At 58.8% G+C, this 19,197-nt stretch overlaps 2 protein-coding genes across 6 annotated transcripts in view; both read right to left on the bottom strand.

Annotated features, from left to right (window-relative positions):
• Nucleotides 1-1,368: 1,368 nt before the first annotated feature.
• On the bottom strand, nt 1,369-6,917 carry GMPPA (GDP-mannose pyrophosphorylase A; the record flags this gene model as incomplete). Of its 2 annotated transcripts, XM_084241231.1 has the most annotated exons (13): nt 1,369-1,469; nt 1,762-1,930; nt 2,031-2,123; nt 2,310-2,356; nt 2,525-2,622; nt 2,735-2,869; nt 3,237-3,251; nt 3,888-4,018; nt 4,863-4,922; nt 5,283-5,469; nt 5,728-5,831; nt 6,669-6,766; nt 6,872-6,917. In XM_084241231.1, the coding sequence occupies 13 exons, from the start codon at nt 6,909-6,911 to the stop codon at nt 1,369-1,371; spliced, it is 1,278 nt and encodes a 425-aa protein (XP_084097357.1). The 2 variants fall into 2 exon arrangements, with proteins under 2 accessions (XP_084097357.1, XP_084097356.1); XM_084241230.1 differs by lacking the exon at nt 3,237-3,251 and having other exon boundaries at nt 6,872-6,911.
• Nucleotides 6,918-13,385: 6,468 nt separating this feature from the next.
• The window catches only part of SPEG (striated muscle enriched protein kinase), a gene marked incomplete at both ends in the record, with an annotated part of 54,680 nt that continues 48,868 nt past the window's right edge, over nt 13,386-19,197 (bottom strand). For all 4 annotated transcript variants that reach the window (XM_084231240.1, XM_084231241.1, XM_084231242.1 and 1 more), the window contains 10 exons: nt 13,386-13,578; nt 13,763-13,912; nt 14,090-14,165; nt 14,738-14,961; nt 15,056-15,295; nt 15,732-16,344; nt 16,444-16,611; nt 16,723-16,845; nt 16,957-17,124; nt 17,271-17,387. In XM_084231240.1, coding sequence (XP_084087366.1) covers nt 13,386-13,578; nt 13,763-13,912; nt 14,090-14,165; nt 14,738-14,961; nt 15,056-15,295; nt 15,732-16,344; nt 16,444-16,611; nt 16,723-16,845; nt 16,957-17,124; nt 17,271-17,387 — 2,072 coding nt within the window. The remainder of the gene's footprint in view (nt 13,579-13,762; nt 13,913-14,089; nt 14,166-14,737; nt 14,962-15,055; nt 15,296-15,731; nt 16,345-16,443; nt 16,612-16,722; nt 16,846-16,956; nt 17,125-17,270; nt 17,388-19,197) is intronic.

The raw sequence follows: 19,197 nt of genomic DNA, 5'->3' as shown, positions 1-19,197 counted from the left end.
ACTAGCCTCTTCCTCAGGGAGTCGACCCCAGGTGCAGAATAGGTGTCGGCAGCCCCTCCCAATCCCAGAGGCGATGGCAGAGACCCAAGGAAAGGGGCCCAGTAGTCAAGACTGCTAAAATCCTGGAGGCTTTCATCCTGCAGAGCGTGCACAGGCTAGGAGGTCACATCTGGCCCAGTCCCCTTGTCACCCTCAGCCCTGCTTCTGAAACACTGTCTTCTGAGCTGCCGGGATGAAGCTCTGAGATCCTGGGCTCTGACCCAGACCCGGGTGCAGATAACAAGGCCCCAGCACCCTGCTGCCTGCCACCCCTGCCTGCTGCCAGGACCCCCTCCTCTCTCCCACCCACACCCTACCCCCCCATTCTCTTCGGGTAATTAGATTCCTCTCAATTAGCAGATTACGATCATTACCAGCTCATCTGGCAACTAAGCTCCGCACCCACAGCTGGGGAAGGGGGGGGTGCCAAGAGGGGCACATGGGGGTCATGGACAGACAGGAGAGGTGGTTGGGTTCCTCTGGGGCTCCAGGAATGTGGAGAAGTGAACTGCATCCTCTCAAAGGGCAGGGCCAGGGTGGTGGGAGGTGGCCAGGGCCCCTCCCCTCCCCAACAGAGGCTCCATTGTGTTTCTGGAGAGGCACCAGCTCCCGCTGCCCCGCCTGCCAGGGGAGTAGGAGACAGACTCGAGGGAGAAACCCCCACCTCACCAAAAACTGGGCTAGCAGCAGATGGAGCTGGCAAAGCGGAAAACAGGCCAGGGCTGGGGCCCAGCAGGAACTGAGGAGAGTGGCTTCTGGGTGAGCCAATCTTGAGCCTGTGGCTCCCAGGGCCCGTGCCCGCCACCCGCACCCCACTGCCCAACCAAAATCCTTCACCCTTCCCTTCAGAATCCTTCCACTCTGAGCCTGAGCCAGGCCCAGTGAAGAGGAACAGGAAGGCGGGCAAGCAGGCAGCGTCAGTAGGGGCGAAGGCGGGGGCCAGGCAGGCCGGGAGCCTTGAGGGCCTTGCTCTGGAGCCGTGTGTGAGGCTGAGGCAGTGGGAGGGGGAGATTTACCAGGCTCCAGATTCATTATTCATGAGCCCGCAGCAACGACTCCAATTTAAATGCTAATGTGGGGGGGCCTGACTCAGCTGCCCCCCTTCCACCCTCACCCCAGCCCAGGCACAGGCGAGTCCGTGCTGGCTCCAAGGTTCACCGGGGTTTATTAGGGAGTGGAGAGAGAGGCCCGGCGTGGGCCACCCACATCGCTCCCATCATATGAAGATCCTGCCTGGCTTCCTCCAGTCCCTTCTGGACAGAGGTGACCACACAGGCAGTCTCCTCCAAGGGAGTGAGTAGGAGCTGGGGGGCCCTGTGGCACCCCCCCTCAGAGGATGATCTGGTTGGTGAAGCTGCGGCTCAGCTCCTTGTGTGGCAGAACAATCGAGTTCAGGATGAGCACCTCAGCAGGGATCCGGACACGGCAGCCTGTAGCATGGACGAGGGCACCAGGAGGAGGCCTTGGGGTGGGCAGGCCAGGGCTCAGCAGCCAGGGGCCACTGCCTGCCGGGAGGGATCTCTCCCTGCCTATCTGTGCTCTCTGGCGTGATGCCCCCCACCCCATGACTCACACAGGGCCTGGCACACAGCAGGCACTGGGTAAATGTTTGCCACACATACACACAGGTGCACACACATGCACACGGGAACAGATGCCCCACAGGGCATGGCCATCACGGATGGCAGTTTCTCCCTGCTCAGGTCCCCCGGGAAGCCATACCCAGGATAGTGATGGCAGGCAGCAGCTTCCCATCCTTGAAGAGGCTTTCACTGTCCATATGAGCACGGGGGTCATTGGGGTTGGGGTCGTTGGGGGTACCCTCCACACGGGCCCAGCGGCCCACAGTGCTTCCCCAGCCCACAATGCTGTGCAGAACACATGTGTGCTCCTGCCAAACAGGATGAGGTGAGGGGTGAGAAGGGGTCAAGCACAGAACCCCCCCTCAGCCTCTCGGGGCGCCAGCCACTGCCTCTTGTGCCAGTGCCTACCTGCAGCGTGGCTCCGTGGAGGACAATGGTCTCTCGGAGCCGCACACCCTCGCCCACGGTCACCCCCTCTCCGATGGAGACGTTGGGGCCCAGCTGTGAAGAAAAGCATGCATGGTGAGTCCCGGGAGGGTTTGGAGAACCCCAAATCCAATTCCCAAGTGGACCTGCTGCAGCCACAGGACAGAGTGACAAAGCAGACCGGCATTCTGGGTGCGTGTCTGCAGTGCCCCGCCCGTCCTGACAGCCCCTGTCCTCTCCCTGGGGCTGGCCGCCACTTACCACTGCCGACGGGGCCACCTTAGCCGTTGGGTGGATGTAAACGTTTCCTAGAAGCAGAAGAGAGGACCTGGGGGCAAATACCCCAAACCATCTCTGGTTCAGGGAGGGCAGGGATTGAGACATCACCTCTGGACCTGAGATCAGGAGTTATGGCCCAGAGAGCAGAGAGGGCTGGGGAGGGGGACAAAGGCTAGGAATTGGGGTCAGGTGGGTACCTCGGATTCGCGGACCCCCTGGGTTGTGCTTGGCCAAACGTTCTGGGTGAGTGAGCTGGTACTGGCTCAGATAGAGGCGGGAAGCATAGAGGGCTGAGCTAGGGGCCACACAAAGTAGAGCAGGGGCTCAGGGGCCAGCAGGGCCTGTGCACCACTCCAAAGCCCCAACCATTAGGTGAACCAGCCACCCCATCAGAGCTCTCCCCATACCCTGCAGACTTGATCTGGCTCCAGATACCATCAGTCAGATGCACATAAATCTGGCCCTGCCCAGCCAGGGCTGAGAACACATCCTGCTCCAGGCGGATGGTACCTGCCCCTGGCCACAGGCCTGAAGAGTCTTCCCTGGCAGACGAAGAAGACAAGCTGACATCAGTTCCCTAGCTGAGGCCGATATAGGGGCCAACGGTGTCAGGGATGCAGGTGGGAGGGACCCCAATACCTCTCAGCACTGGTCAGATCTTTTCCCAGATCACATCCCAGGATCCGCTCCCTCATCACCTCACCCCCACCACCCCTCACTCCCCCAGCTGGGGTGTTTTCCCAGGAGAGCCCCAAGCACAGATCTGCTGCCCATCCCCCCCAGGTCCAGAAGAAGTCCGACCAGACCTGTCATCCCCCCATTTTCACTTTCTCTTCCCCATCTACTCCTCTAAACCCCACCTCCAGTCACCCACCCTCACTGGATGAAATGAAACACAGACAGACTCACCCCAGAGGAAGGCAGCTGGTGAGGGCAGAGACAGTCACAGAAAGAGAGGAGAGAGAGAGATGGTAGAGATGCCAGCTCAGCAGAAACAGACAGAGAGGCCAGGCAAGATGGAGAGAGAAGCAGAGATGTGGGTGGGAGTAAGTGAATGAGGTGCAGTGTGGGGGGGGGGGCGGACTTGGGTGGAGGGGTGGCTGAAGGCAGCTCCGGGACAGTTCCCGGGCCTAGGACAATAAGCTGGGTGGGACTGTGGCTCATGGCGTGCAAGGCTCTGAGGGATCCTCAGCCTCAGTGTGAGAGAGAGAGAGAGAGTGTGTGTGTATGAGTGTGTATGTCTACATTCAGGCGTGTGCACCCAAGTGTGTGTGTTGCCGTCTGTTCTGAAAGACATCTCTGGGACACTCAGGGCTTGAGAGAAATGGACCAGAAGGGGAGTGGGCAGGCGGGGACAGAGGAAGAACTGGGATGGATAAGGAAGAGGGACAGAATGAGGTTAGAAGGGGAGGGGCTGGGGAGGCTCAGCTGGATATGACAAGTGGAAAGGAGGGAGGAGGAAGGTGAGCAGGTTGAGATGGAGTTTGCAGAGACTTGGTGGGGGAGGGGGGTCTGTGACTAGGGGTAGTTGGGGTTACAGGGCCATGGGGCCCGCCTCACAGTTGCCCATCCTGCTGATTACGCTGGAAGACGTCCCGAAGGGGCTTCAGGGCTTCTGGGGAGAAGAGGTAGATGCCGCAGTTGATGATGTCACTGACGAAAGTGCTGGGTTTCTCCACATAGTGCAGGACCTAAGGGCAGAGGCTGAGTTTACTGGGGGACAGGTCACGGCAATGAGGCCCTAAGGCCCTCTGCATACTCAGAGGCAGGCGTTTCTCAAACGCACAAACGTCAGCCTCTGCCTGGCCCATGATGCTGTTTCCTGCCTCGGTGCCTTAGCACATCCCATTTGCTCTACCCGCAATGCATTCCCGCCTCCTTCTCGATCTGGACGAATTTAACACAGCGCAGACCTGGCCCCCTCCAGGCCTTGCCTCCCCTCCCCTCCCCACCCGGGCCAGGCTGGATTGGCCAGGTTGTGCTCCCACAGTTCACTGTGCATACATCTCTGCAGCAGTGCACCCATGAAATTAACCATCACCCCCTTGTCGCGCCAACACCTTTATTTATCTATCTATCTATCTATCTATCTATCTATCTATCTATCTATCTATTTATTTATGCATGCACTGGGTACAGTCAGAAGCGCGGGAGGGTGAGAGAATTCACCAGAGCCAGAGCAGGGAGCAGAGCAGGCAGAAGGACCGAAGTACACTGCTGAGGGGAGCAGCGGGCGGCAGGAGAGGTCTGCGCGCCATGCGGGACCCTCCTCCGGTGGCCGGGGAGCAGCCGGGGATCGAACCGGTGCTGCAGAGGCTGCGGGCAGATTCGCAACCCAGCGCTCAACCGCTGCGCCACCGGGGAGGCCCCCGCCAATGTCTTTAAACGGGACAGAAGATCAACAAGTGAGGGTGGGTCCCACCTGTTTGACAATACGGGGGCCCACCCCACAGCATGCGAGCATTCTCTAGAGGCAGGGGGTGGGGGTGGCAAGACACTGAGGAGACACTCAGCCAGTCCCTGCTTTCCTCTCACCTCATGTGTCTGTGGATTCTCTACGATGCAGCCATAGTTGAGGGATTGCGTCCTGTTAGCCTGAAAGACAGATACAGCCAGACGGTGACCTGCTGGCCGCAGAGCAGCAAGGTCTGTTTTCTCTTTCTTCCTTCCCTCTCCTGTGGCACCTGGCAGGCAGCTCCGCCACTGACAGGTCTTCAGCCCCTGACAGGTCTTCAGTGGGGGTGAGAACTGACAGCTGCCTTCCCCCTCCCTACTATGGAGCAGCCAAGGGCTGAAGGGGGGGAGTTGGTGTTCTGGCACATATCCCTCCTGATGCCCCTTCCACCTCCAACTCCCCGGGCTGCCCCTGCCTCCCCAACAACCTACATTCCAGGAACCTTACTGCATCAGGGTGTAGACCCCCTCTGTCCCTCCCAGCCCTCCTGACCTCCTCACCGTGGTGCCAAGGAGTAAGAAAGGGTGAGGCTGGAGTCTGTGGGCATCCAACATAGCATTCAGTGGGAAGTCGGAGCAGACATCAGCATTGAGCACAAAGAAGGCCTCCGGGCTTCCAGCCAGGATCTGGTCCCGGAAGTGGTAGAGACCACCGCCTGTGCCCAGGGGGGCAAATTCCTGCAGATACCTGTCCCAGGACCCCACAGCCAGCTCAGTAAGATGAGAAAAGACAGACAGCATGGGTGTGAGCATCTGACCCCTCCTGCTCCCGGGACTATGCCCAAGACCCACAGAGAAACTCAATGTATTCAGGAATTCAGATACCCAAATAAGTACCCTCCCAGTGCATGCAGAAGTCGTCAACACAGCAACTCAATCCACGCCTGAGAACCAGGAAGCCTCAGGCACTGCTCCCCACCCCCGTACAGCAAGTGTGCACAAACACCTGACCGGAAGGTTAAACTCCTGCTGGGCAGCTTCTAGGAACCGAGTAAGAGGCTCATCAGGTTGATAGAAGCCAATGAGCAGAATCTCCTGCATCCCAGGGACCTGAAGACAAGGGAAGAGATGGGAAGAAACAAAAACGTGAGGGAAGGCAATGCTGGGCAGTACCTGGCAATGGTCCAAAAGTCCAGAGATCAGTGTCAGTCTCAGCTGGACTGGCTCTGGGCACTCACTCTGGTCTGTTTGTTCCTTTGGACAATGAGGAAGTTGAAGGAAGTCTCAGCCACTCCCCACCCAACATCCTGGGGGAACATTTTGCCTACTAGGCTGCATTAAAGGAGAACCCATGCTTTCCCCGCATCTTTATTGTCTGTCAATCTGAGCTTGCGATCAGGCTGAGGTAAGGGTACCATTGATCAAATGCCTATGTTGGACTAGGCACTTTACAAACATCACCTCTAAGCTTCATCATCCTACAAAGTAGGTCTAATCATCCCCAGTTTACAAATAAGGAAACTAAGATTCAGAAAGGGCGAGAAATTTGCTCAAGTCCCAACAGCAGAGACTGGATTCATACAAAACCTTGCCAGTCCCAATCCCAAAAGCAATAAAGAAATGAGCTCCTGAGTGAGAAAGGATAGGAGGTCTGTGCTTTGCTATCTATTAGGGTTCCCCATGCTACAGCTTTAAATTGTCTCTAAGATTCCCATCTGATCGCACATGCTTTAAAAATAGGTGTGAAGCCAAAGAGACTAGATTGGGGAGGATAGTTGGGCAGCTGCCCTGCACAACTCCAGGGGGCACCTCTCACAATGCTGTTTGTAAAGGGGAGTTCCTGGAGTTATGCCTGATGGGAAGAAGTCATACTTGGGGGAAAATGGAAATGCAGCTAAAAGGAGATGAGCAGGAAGTGAGGTGGAAGAGGGGAGCCTAGGAGGTTACCTGGGCACAGGCCTCAATGTGGTGCTGGATCATAGGGACCCCTGCCACTGGAAACAGGGGTTTGGGCACCTCAAAAGACAAAGGCCTGAAGCGAGTTCCTGGGAGAGGACAGAAAAACACACTTCAGTTTCCTGTCTTCATCTGCCCCATGCCACCAACCACCCCAGTGCCCAACCTCCTCACCCACCCCCCCACCTCCTCACCCTTTTGAGGGCCTCCAATCAGGATCACAGCTTTGAGCATGATGGTGATGGCCCCCTAAACTTCAAATCCCAACAGAGAAATCAGACTCAGATTTCACACCCTAATCAGGACCCCCATGCACATGCCAACCAAACCCCAAATAGTGATATTTAGGTCTCTCCCACCATGTAAATCTGGGACTCTCTTCCTGGACATCACACCTCACAAATCCTTCACCTCAGACCCCAACCCTGATTCCAGTGGGCCTTCAAACCCAACAATTCTCCCCAGTTATGAGATTCACACACTGCAACTTGATCCATAGCAGACTTCTGCCCTCCGGCCACAAATTCAAACACTAGACACTCGGCGACAGGCGCCCTTCTCAGACCCCAATCCTCAAAGAGCCGAAACCCCATACCCACTTATTCTCAATAGTGCACCCTGCCTCTACATGTTAAATCCTGAACCCAGAGTACTGAACTTCAAATCCCCAATGAGCTTCACATATTTAACTCCAATCCTAATAGGGAATGCCAAGTATTGAACTAACGCTGATCCGGATCTGATGAACCCCATATCCTAGCAAAAACCCTCTATTTGCTGACCCTGCATCCTCACACTAACCTCTAGGTGACGAACCCTGAATCAAATGGCAGATTCCCAGGCGTCCCGAACACCGAACCTACCAACCCCCTGAGTCCCAACACTGACGACAAGCGCTGAATCTCCGGATTCGGGAGACTGACTGCTGGCCCTGTGAACCCCACCACTGACAGTCTAATAATTCTAGTCTCGCGAAGCCTGGGGTTGTGGGACCCACACAGGAGCCAACGTGCGGAGAGCCAGCCGGGCCCTCCGAGTCTGCCCTTCGCCCAGGGACCCTCCGTCATGGAGCCTCTCGCCGCCCCTCCATAGGCTCCCTTTACCACCAGCTCCCTTTATGCCAGCTCTGCCGCGCGCTACTGCTCGCTGCTTCCGCGCACGTGTCTTCTCGCAACTCGCGAGAAGTCCCTCGCAGAGCCTGCCGGGAGTTGTAGTTCACACGCCTTCCCCTTCCTGCTGCGAGAGAAGAGCGAGGTGGGACCAAGGGGTACACATGGGGGCGTGTCCAAGGGACCGAGTAGGAAGGGCTGAATTAGTCTAAGAAGCAGAGGCTGAAACCTAAGATTAGGACCTGGAACGATCTGGGAATAGGACCAGACGCAGCCTTAGTAGGGAAATACTTCTGTTACAAAGTAGAGGTCACAGGGAGAAAGTGGGGCTCGAGTCCAGACAGGGTGTGCACCCCCCCCCCCGGCCCGACCCCCGCGTCTCGAGCGAGGAAGGGCGGAGTCCCAGGCTGCTGCCAGTCCCGCTGGGAAGGGGAGCGCCCGATCCTGAGAGAAAGCGATTTCGGATTTGCTGCCTGTAGAATAAAGCCCTGCACTAGGCGCGGTGCCTTTGGTGTGCCCGGGGAGTGAGTGGGTGCGGGAGGGGGGCTAGGGTGTCTTAAAAGAACAGAATAGACGCGGAGGGTCATAGAAACTTTATTTAGCAGACTGAGGAGGGATGTCGGTTTCACCCACCGCCGGGCTTGGAGCCGGAGCGAAAGTTCTGAAGGTCCCATTCAGGCCACGTCCACGCGAGCAAAGCTCTGTCCATGCCAGGTGCTCCCCACGGACACCTCGTCCTTGCCGGGGTCCTTGGGCGCGGCCCGGCGAGGGGTCGGCGGGTGCTGGCACTGCCGATCTCGAAGGACACCCTGGGGTGGCAAGGGCGGGGCCGTGGGTGCCTTTGCCGACGCCCCTGCGGGGCTAATTAGCCGGCTCGGCTCCTCCCAGGGCTCCCCGCCCCGTCCCGCTCTCGCCCGGCTCCTGGGCCAGTCCCGCCCCAGTTCCAGCTCCAGGCCCAGCCCCCGCGGCAGGACCCCGCCCTTACCTGCCGCCCTCCGCGTCCTTCTGGACCTGCCCCCGCCGGTCGCAGGCTCGCCCGGGGTCAGAGCAGTCAGCGTCGCCTGCGCCTTTGCGCGCCTTAGTGTTCGCGGGTCCCTTCTGCATCTTAGCCGGGGCTAGAGGAAGAAGGGAAAGGGAGCGAGACCCAGCCCGAGGCCAAGAGGTGAGGCTGGGCAGCGGCATCTCCTCTCCAGCTAGCAGCTGGCCCTGAGCAGGGGAGCCAAGGCTTTCGCCTCTCTGGGGCTTCAGTCCTCAGCAGTTATTTATACCCGACCGATGGCTGCCTTTCTTACTTGGTAAGATCGAACTGGGGGTCAAAGATAGGCGAGGGTGAAAGCTCAGGAATGTCCACACATCTCGCTGTGTCTTGCAAGTCTCCTGGTCGTGGAAATTACCCTGGATTGGGAGCAAGAAGACCAGGGCTCTAGCCCTGGCTCTGTGACCTTGGGGCCCTGGAGACACACAAGTGAAGCCCACAGGGGCCTTCTCAGCCTGGGTGGGAGGGGATCCTGACATAGGGAACATGTACCCCGCCCACATGGCACTGTGCCCTAGTCAGTGCCCGGGGTTGTGTTTGGAGTTGCACTGGTTACAACTCAATTTAGACTCAGCTGGGCCCAGCAGTATATGTGTGCGGCTCATCCTGGTGCAAGCACCCTCAGGGTGGTGCTGATCTTCAAGATGGCACTGGGCACAAGCTGCCCTTACCTTCTGTGAGGATTCATGCCGAGTCGGAGCACTGGCCAAGGGGTTGGCTACGTTATACTGTACTGGCCCGGGTCTGCCAGCTCTCCATCACACACCACCAGTGCCACTATATCCTCCCTCAAGGATGCAGCTATACTAGGGCCCCTTGTGCAGCTCCATGCATCCTTGCTTCAGCAGGGGTGTGTCCGGGAAAGCCGAGATGCGGCAAGTCAGCTTAGTTATGCTGCCCTCCATCAGCACGTTGTTTAGCAGCTCCAGCTCTCACTGCGGCCTCTTCTCTCCCAGCTCCTTTGGGGACCTACCCATGGGCTGGGTCAGGGCCCAGGGCTCCCCAATGATGCTTTTGCCTGTAACCCTGTCCACCCTCACACTTTCCCCTCTGCCCCCTCGGCCTACTAAACCCTTGCAGGAGGTGGGGTAGGGAGAACTTCTCCTCCTGGACTGTTACCCAGATAAAATGATCTACTCCTGTCTTGCACCCTTCAACACCGCAGTAACTGCGCTCGCCAGTGACTCCAGCCCTCCATGGTACTGTGCTCAGCCTCTCCTTCCCCCCTCAACTCCCCACGCAGGAGCCTCCTCCTTCCCAGGGCTTCTGGGCTCTCCCTCCCCTGTGGCCCCTGTGAGAGGACTGGATGTGAGTAGCAGCACTCTGGACCTGGGAGTCGTCGATTTCCAGAGTGCATCCTGGAGGTGGAGCAGAAGGTTTTTCTGGTGGGACCTGATTTAGACATCTGGGGAGGGGGAAGCAAACATGAGTCTAAGCGGACACAGAAACTCTGGCTTCAGACTTTTCCCTGCAGACTCAGAACATCCCAGGGTGGGAGTGTCTGGGGTTGATCTGAGGATCCAGACTCATCATGGTGGGGGCGGGGCGTCAACTTCAGGACTTGGGAGGCCAAGCTGGGTAGCAGGCGGCAAGACCTTCCAACTGACACAGTAGGGGCGAGGCAGGTGCTCAGCCCTGGGCCCTGGTTTTATACATCTCTCCCCTTCTTGCCTTGTTTGATGTGGTTGCCCCAAATCCTCTGGGGCCCCAGCCCCCAGCCCCCACCCCCTGCCCCAAGCAGACTCCTTATTCAGCCTGAGGACACCCGGGATGCTGGCTCAGCCTATGAGACAGGCCCAGGGGGGAAAACTGAGTGGCTCTGGGGTACATCACATGTCAGTGCCTGGACAGCCGGACACAGTCCCAGCCCCTTTCAGGGCAGAGAGGATCCACTCCCGCAGGACATGGCTCCAGGTGACAAGAAATTCAGCTCCAGCTCCCTAATGGGACAGGTTTACACTTGAGTCAGTCTCTGGACAGTTGGAAATCACGCCCTTGTCCAGACGCCATCAGGTAGAGGGCGTGAGTATTTGTGAGGGTGTCCCTGAATGAGGGAGAGTATCTGTGACTTCACTGTCCATGCAGCCAATGATGAGAGTGCCAGGTGGCTGACAGGACCAATCTGGAAGTGCCTCCCCCACCTCCCCGTGCCCCCGCCTCCGGAGTCTCCGGCTGTGTTTTCTTCACTGTGCCCCCTGGCGGTAAGCTGAGGCAAACTTGGGACACGAAAGAGTTTTTGAGAATAGCTTTCCCTCCTGTCCCCACCCCCATTCACTCCACCCCCGGTGACCCCGTAAATCTGGTGGGTTGCATTGTCCCTGGGGATTGCCACTAACTGACTCCCCAAATCTAGGTCTGTCCAAGTCCCTGTTGGGGGCATAAAGTAGTCTGTAGGAGCATCAGCTCACCTGCAGGGATCTGAAGGGGGTCAGTGAACCCCTCTGGGCTTGCCTGGAGTCCAGTCTGTCCAGGCGGGGCTCCAGGTAGGAAGCATTTCTTGCAGTCGTGCTAACTGCCCGCTCAGGTGTGGCGCGCGGTCACCTTTTGATCAGAGCAATTTTGACACAGCTCTGCTGCCGTCAATTACCTGTGCTCCTCCGGGTTTGGCACAGGCAGTTCACACGCCATTTCCAATGGAGATGCGAAGGGAGCTCAAGATCCAAGGGGGAACAGGGGAGGAATTTTACCATTTATCAAGATATGAGTTCAGGCACCTCATTTTTATATGAAAACACTTGCAGTGAGAAGGGGATTAGAGATTCTCACAGGCAAACTGTAGATCTTCATCACTAAAATGACAGGTGGGCAAGGCATCTCTCTGGTTCCTTCCAGCTGGCTTTAACAGCCTGTTATTTTATGATGATGGGGCTTACCTCTTCCCTGGGGGGTCCTGAGAAGCTGGAGAGGCTGGGCTGGGCTGGGCGAAGGGCTGTTTGGACTCCAGCCAAGGCGCCCTCCACCTCAATCAGCACACACCAGCGCCAGCTCTCGGCTCCTAGCGGGAGGCTTTACTCCTTTCACTTTGCCAAGAACAGTTTCAAGATGGGGAGAGGGGTGCAGTCCCTCTCTGGACACAAGGAGAACTGGCTTCCTCCTGCCCCCACCTCAGGAAAGGCCACTCAGTTTTAGGACCCAGGGCCCGCTCTGTGGCATGGCAGCAGAGCGGCTAGAGTCAAGCGCCTCAGCACACAGCAGCCCCCACTGCTTGCCATGGGGATAGAAGTCTCTAGTCCCTAAGAAAATGCTCGTGTCTGTCTCCATCACCAGACACGCTGACCAGAGCACTCCTGGTGCATGGTGCCCAAGTGCCTCCATAATGCTCTGACACCGAGCCTGGGTGAGGGCCTCTCCTCACGGCTCCTCACACCACCTGTTCTCACTAATCATAGTGAGGACCTCTCTGCTCCAGGGGTCACCGTGAGCTGCCTGACACCCGGGCCGAGTGACGGGGGTGCTGAGCCAGGACTGGGCTGTGGGAGGCCCCATTCCAGAGCCAGCATCTTCTAAGCTGTGATGAGGGAATATGGAAGAGGAAGAGCACCAGAGTCTGGCTTGGGGGTGCACGCAGGGAGGCAGTTTCAGTGGCCCTACCAGGAGAAGTCACAGACCAGGAGGGCCAGGGAAGGAAGAAGGGACCGAAGGTGCTAATTGTTATTCCTCGGCCTTATTCCACTGGCCCAGGGGGTCTAAAATGCTGGCCGCGGCACCCCCAGCCACCCCACTCCATAGATCACACACAGTCCCTGCTGCTTGTCGTTTTTATTTTCCTCGTGACAGACAGACAGACAGCTGCACAGACAGCTGGATGGCTGGGGTGGGGGGGTGGTCAGGACAACACGGGTGATAGGGATTAGATGGAAGGGAAACCTCGTAAAAGTCAATAAATAAATAAATACGAATGGGAAGGACAAAGGCCACAGAGGGGTGGTGGAGACACTCGGGGCCCAGCACAGGGTGCCCAGAGCTTCAGCCACTGGGACTGGCAAGCGCTGGCTTGAGTGACCACTGCCTCCAGCCCTCCAAGTTCTCCTCCGGGATGCCGGCTGCGGCCACGCCCACCTGAGTGCTCCCCTCGCCCTCCCCCAGCTCACCGCCCTCTCACATGCTGGCCCCAACTCCCTGGCATGGTGTCCCTGTCCTGTCCCCGCCCCGCTGACCCTCATTCCCAGCCCGCGGCCCTTGGCGCTTTCCTTTTCCTCCTCTCCAGTCACTCACACCCTCTTCAGCTGGCTCTTCCTCTCACCCTCAGAACCTTCCTAGAGCCTCCCTCCTTAACCCTCAGCTTCTTCTCTTCATCACTTCCCCTCCCTTCCTGCCCCTCTTCCTGCTCCCACCACAGCCCAGCCTGGCCAACGGGTCCCCTCTGGGTCTGGCCAGGGTGGCATTGACCAAAGCCGGGGCCTCTGTCCCTGTGGGTCCATGAGGTAATAGCCTGGCCGGATGTTGCTGCTGGTGGTGTCCGAAGCCCCAGGCCCACCCGGCTTAGTGTGGGCCCTGGAATGTCCCGCGCAGCAGCAGGAACCCCGAGTCGAAGCCCGAGGCCGGCTGTGGTCCTGGCGGCCGCTAGGGGTTGCCTGGGTAGGAGCGGAGCAGCACCTTGTGATGGGTGGCGGCCTCGGTCCTGCGGCGCTGCTGCTCGCTCAGGAACTCCTTGAGCCGGTTGGTGGTGAAGGTGAGTGTCTGGCGGCGCAGCTTCATCAGGTAGGCGTCCTGCAGCCATGGGTGGGCCAGGCAGTCCTGCAGGGAGGGCCGGCTCCTGCCAGGCCAGGCCAGGGACAGTGAGTCTGGAGGGACAGCTCCTGCAGCTGGGGGGCTGTGCCCTCCCACAGGCCCTGTGCCAATCCTGGACTCGCCCGGGGGGTTTGGGTGTGTGCTGAGCCAGGGCAGTCTGGGCTACGGGCAGGTGGCGCTGGGGGCTGGCAGTTATGGGGCCCACTCACCAGGGATGTACGGAGAGGACCTTTCGCAAGAAAAGGGTGGCGCTTTGAGAGGTGTTGGGATATAGCTGGAAGGCATCAAAGCGGCCCCCCACAATCCGAGCCTCTGTTTCCTGGGGGTCTGGCTCATAGAATGGGGAGCGGCCACTAAGCCTGTGGTAGAGACACATAGGTTAAAAGAGAACTCACAGGGCAGGGACATTAGCGTGGGGATGCTGAAGGACCCAACGCTCGAGGGCAGGGCCCCCGGCTCCTGGGGCTCATGCGTGCTCATGTGTGTGCTGGGGATGGGAGAGGGTGTAGGCACAGGGTGGGCCCTGGGGTACTCACATGATGTAAGTGAGCACACCCACTCCCCAGATATCCGTAGCAGAGCCGATGGGTTCTCCCTTCACCATCTCAGGAGCTGACAGGAGACAGAGACCAGGCTGAACCAGCTACTCGTGGCAGGGGAGCAGGGAGAGGCAGGGGAGGTCCCTGGGGGCTTGAGGTGCAGGACAATGCCCAGGCACAACCAGAGCAGCAGGCCCTGGCCCTGGAGTAGGGGGGACCCTCAAGGGAGATGAGGGGTACCTGAGGAATGAGCACAAGTACTGAATGGTAGGGGTCCCCAGAATTGCAGAGAACCAGGGTCCCTAGTTTCCCCAGATCAGCTCCAAGGCAAGATGCTCAGTCACAAAAAGAGAGACCAGTTCTAAGATTAAGAGCCTTTGAAATCAGCCTGGCTAGTTTGACTCCCAGGCTGCTGTTCTAGCTCCTGGGAGCTGGGCCATTTACTAAACCCGTCTGGCTCTCCCTCCCCGGGCTGTAAAGGGTGGCTCGCAGAGGAACCCTAAGGAATAGGATTAGCTTGGTTCAGCACTCGCCCGACAGGAAGCACTCGACGAATAGCCTATCTGTGAGGAAGCAGGGTGCTCCCTGGCCGCTACCTGTCTGGCTCGACCCCAACTGCCTTCCCAGCCAGCACGGTGCTCTCACCCATGAACTCCAGCGTGCCCGTGCGGTGGCCGAGGGGCTGCAGGGCCTGGGGGTTGTAGGGCTGGGCACTGCCAAAGTCCACGATCTTGAGGGCGTTGTCAGGGGCCAGCAGCAGGTTGTCCGGCTTGATGTCTAGGTGCAGCACGTGCTGGCCGTGGAGGTAGTCCAGGCCTTGCAGCAGCTGCACCACATAGGTCGCCACGTCGTCCTCCGAATACCGGAACCTGGGGGCAGTGGTGAGCAGGGGTGCTGCGAGTGATATACCAGCCCAGCTCTCCCCGCTCTCGCTCCTTGCCCCCACCCCAGAATTGCCAGTACCTGTCGCTGAGCCCACAGAGGAGCTCCCGGTTGCCACAGCTCTCAGCGATGAGCACAAGGTACCGCGGGGTGATGTAGGCCTCATGCAGGGACATGAGCCGCTCGTGGTGCAGCGTCCGCAGCACTTCGTATTCCTGCAGGACCCGCCGTTTGCCCTCCGCCGCGTAGGGCACGATCTTGGCCACAAATGTCCGCCCCGTGGCATTCTCGCGGCAAGCTCGCACGACACCAAAGCGGCCTCTATGTGTTGGGGGCACACCACAGGCTCAGAGGAGAGGAGGGCACACCCCACTCTGCGACCTACAGGGCGGGGAGCAGGGGCTTGGGGGCAAGAGTGCAGCGGTTCCGAATGGGGGCTCTGGACTGCAACCCTAGTAACGGGGGTTCAGTCCTGGCTCTTGTGCCTTAGGCAAGGCCCGTGACCTCTAACCTCAGTTTCCCCATCTGTGAAAAGGGTGATGATAATAATACAGTCTCTCTCTCTCCATCTAGTTTGTGAAAATTAAATGTGCCTAAGGCTAAAGAGCTTAGCAGGTGCCTGGTACAGGGAAAACTCAAAATCACAAGTGCTAAGGACCTGGGTTTCGGCACTTACCCCCCACCCCGTCTGAGGCAGTCTGCTCCCCTCTCCGGAGTCCCTGTGTTCCCTTCGCAACTCCCCACCCCATATTCCCACCCCTCCACTTGCCTGGCCTTCTCCTCCAGGAAGGTGTAGGGTTTCTGAGGGGGGCCCTGTCGAAGAGTGGTGGCCTCTGGCCCAGGAGAGGTGGGGGAACCACCCCGATGGGAACTGACTGTGTCCTTGGCTGGGCTGAGGCTCCGCACAGTCACCTTGGTGGGCTCAGGAGGGGGCTCAGGGGCTGGGGGCTCGGGGGCTGGTGGTGCAGACACAAAGGATGTCACCATATACCGGGGAGTTGAGGAAGACACTGGTTTAACCCCTTGAGGGGTGGAGGCTAGGGTGGGGGTCCCAATGTCAGGGACGGAAGACTTGGGCTCACTTGGGGTGGCTTGGGCACTGGGTGGGGTGGGCTCTGTCTGCCTGGCAGCCGGCAGGGCCCTGTGCTTTCGTGGGGGAGTCTGGGGTGGTGGACCCACAGCCTTGAGTGAGGGCAAGGCCTGGTGGGGGGATGTCGGGAGAGATGAGGGGCTGAGAGCAGCTGACTGGGGGACTAGAGAAGCAGGGGCTGGGGTGGACTGTGAGGCCAGTGAGGTAGGAGGTGGGGCCCTGGCTGGCCCTGAGGTAACAGGGGCGTGGTGGTGAGCAGCAGGTGGCAGAACTGAGGAATCTAGGTGGAGGAAGAAAAGAGGTCACCACGGGGAGGTCACCAAGGAAGAGGCGGACCTGGGCCCCTCCCCTCTTGGATCACCTCCCCCATCCCCCTGACCTTGTGTGCCCCTGACGAGGACCTTCTCAGAAGGGTTGCTGAAGGGGCCTTGCCCAGCACGGTTGGCACAGGCCACACGGAACCTCACGGTCAAGCCAAGTGGCAGTTGGGTCACGTTGTAGTAACAGTCAGGGATGCCTGAGCTCACGGGGTGCCAGGCAGATTCCCCTGTGGGCAGCATGGGGGAGGGACTGAGACCATGGAAGGGGTGGCCCAAGCACACCAGCTTCTCTGCCTTCACCTGCCACCTCCACCCCAAATGCCGGCTCAGGGCCTCACCATCCACCCGCCGCTCCAGCGTGTAGGTGCAAGGCGCCCGGCCGTCTCCTGGCTTCCACACCACCAGCGCCGTGTCCTGGTAGGTCTGGGGCACCTCAGGAGGAGCGAGCTTTCCTGGGACCCCTGGCAAGAGGAGGCAGAGCCCCAGTGAGCCCCTGTACCCCTAGCTTAGGGCCTATGTGGCCCTGCCTGCCACCCCATCGCTGCCCGCCATGGCCCCTGCTCCAGGCTCACTGGCCACAGCCACAGTGCAGGAGCTGGTGATGCTGCCTAGGACGTTGGTGGCCGAGCACTCGTAGAGCCCGGCATGCCGCTTGGCCGCCCGGGGGATGCTCAGCAGCTGCCGCCCGTCTTTGCAGGACACGATGACCACCGAGGGCTCTGACCGCAGGGACTCCTTGTCTGGGGGCAGAGGAACAGGAAGAACTGCTGAATGAGGCAGCAGATGTGGTCCTACGAGCCCTTCCATTGACAGCATCCTTCCCTTAGCATCCCCTGGTGGAAGGGCCTCTTGCTTACTCCTCTCTGGGGAGAAGGGCTCGCCTTACCTTTCATCCAGGAGATGTGGGGTGCAGGGCAGGCCGCTGGCAGGCAGAGTAGGGTGGCGGCCTCTCCTTCCAGCAGCACCTGGTCCTTCAGTTTGATGTGGAAGACTGGGGGGAAGTCTGGAGGGAGAGTAAGGACAGCTAAGGGTCTGTGGGGACCCTGGCTCAGGTGCTGCCAAGGGAGGGCAGGAGGTGTATGAGAACTGGGAGTAAAGCAAAAGGTTGTCTCTTCCCAGACCTTCCCGAATCTCCTCTGGGGTGAGCCTCACATTGCCCTGGCACTTACTGTACGCAGAGCTATCTTACCCTTTCACTGCCTGTTGAAGATGCTAGCACACTTGTAAATTGCCCAGAGCAGGGCTTGACACTAAGGAAATGTCCTTTGAGCATTTGTTAAATAAAATAAAAACAAATAAATCTTGAAAATCTATAATAGCTAAGATCCCACAATACCTCCTCTCTGAGGCACGACAGGACAGGGTGTCCAATCAAAATAGGCAGTCCCAAAAGGTCTTAAGTGCAAGCAGAACCCAAAGGGTGGCAGCCCCCCCACCCCTTGTTCCACCTGGGATCCGGGGAGGTAGGTAGAAATTGAGGGAGATAATAACACCAAGCGCATAGAATTGTGAAAATCAAGAGGAATGTAAAATGCTTGACATGTGTCTAACACAGAATAGGTGTTCATAGGATTGTTGTCGTGATTCCTGTCTCATACACATGCCCAGGAGAGAAGCCAGACGCAGACCCCCAGAGGAAAAAGCTGCCGTGGCCAAGCTGGCTTCCCAGCTGGTTGGGGACGGGGCCTCCCGCCCGGCTGTGGACGGGCCCGGGGCCTGCCTCCAGGGAAGCCAGCCTCAAGTTCCTTGGTGTGTTGCTGCTCCCTGGGAATGTCTCTTTAGAAGCATCCTAATCTGGGCCTGGCCACCAGGGCAAGGAGGAGGGGGAAGAGGATGTAATTATTTTCTCACAGGCAGAGAGAAGGAGCAGTAGCTATCCCTGGGAGCCCAGCTGCTGCCTGTCTAGAGAACCAGGAGGGAGCGGGGCTGGGGATGAGCTGGGCAGGAGAGGAATGCTCACAGGAATGGAGGGTCAGGACAGCAGTGTGCCCCACTTGCCACTGTACCCCAGTGTTCCCCAAGGAGGGGTCCTACACCGAGGTGCCAAAAACACTGAGTATAGTGGCATCAATGGCTACCTCCAGACCAAGGGGGTGAGGCATAGGGGTTCAGAGGTGAGAGGGAGGGGAGGAGCAGAGGTGACCTTGCCCCAGCTCTTTGAATCCTACCCCCACTCCCCTGGGGCCATCCCTAGGATGAGTGGACAGGGGACAGCCCTCTTCCTGCAGGGAGGGATGGAGGGTGAGAAGGGGACTCTGCCTCAGCAGGGAGTCAGCTGCACAAGCAAGATGGGGCTGGCAGGGAGGCCCCCAGGTGGGAAGGGATCAGCTGGCCCCAGACCTCTGTGCTGGCTTCTCCCTCTCTCTTTCCCCCTCCTCCACCTTTGCCCCCTCCAACTGGCCTCTCTCCCTCCTCTCACTCACTATAGTTCTCACTGTCCCTGCCTGGAGTCCGATGCCCCAGCTGCCCTGGTCAAGGCCAGACATAATCCCCTCCAGGCCAGCTGAGTGTGGCTGGGACAGTTCTGAGATTCATCAGGAAACTGGGGAGGAACTGAACTGGGGCCAATAAAGATCCCACACTCAGCCTGGCTCTGGGAGCCTGCTCCTTTCCTGTGTGTTGGCCTGGAAACCGTGACTTGAGGTCTTTGGGTGAAGCCTCATTTTTAGATGGGGAACTGAGGTGACCCTAGATGAGTGACACCTCCCTCCCCGTGGCCTTAGAAAAACGCAGAAGGGCATAGCCCAATTCCCCCTGCCCCCAGCAAAAAGCCCTAAAGTCTATGTCCCTGCACAAGTATCTGCTGGGGTGCA

The sequence above is a fragment of the Talpa europaea genome (genome assembly GCF_964194135.1).
Source record: "Talpa europaea genome assembly, chromosome: 1".
NCBI lineage: Eukaryota > Metazoa > Chordata > Mammalia > Eulipotyphla > Talpidae > Talpa > Talpa europaea.
The sequence above is the reverse complement of the archived record's forward strand: the minus strand, read 5'-3'. Positions and strand labels throughout refer to the sequence as shown.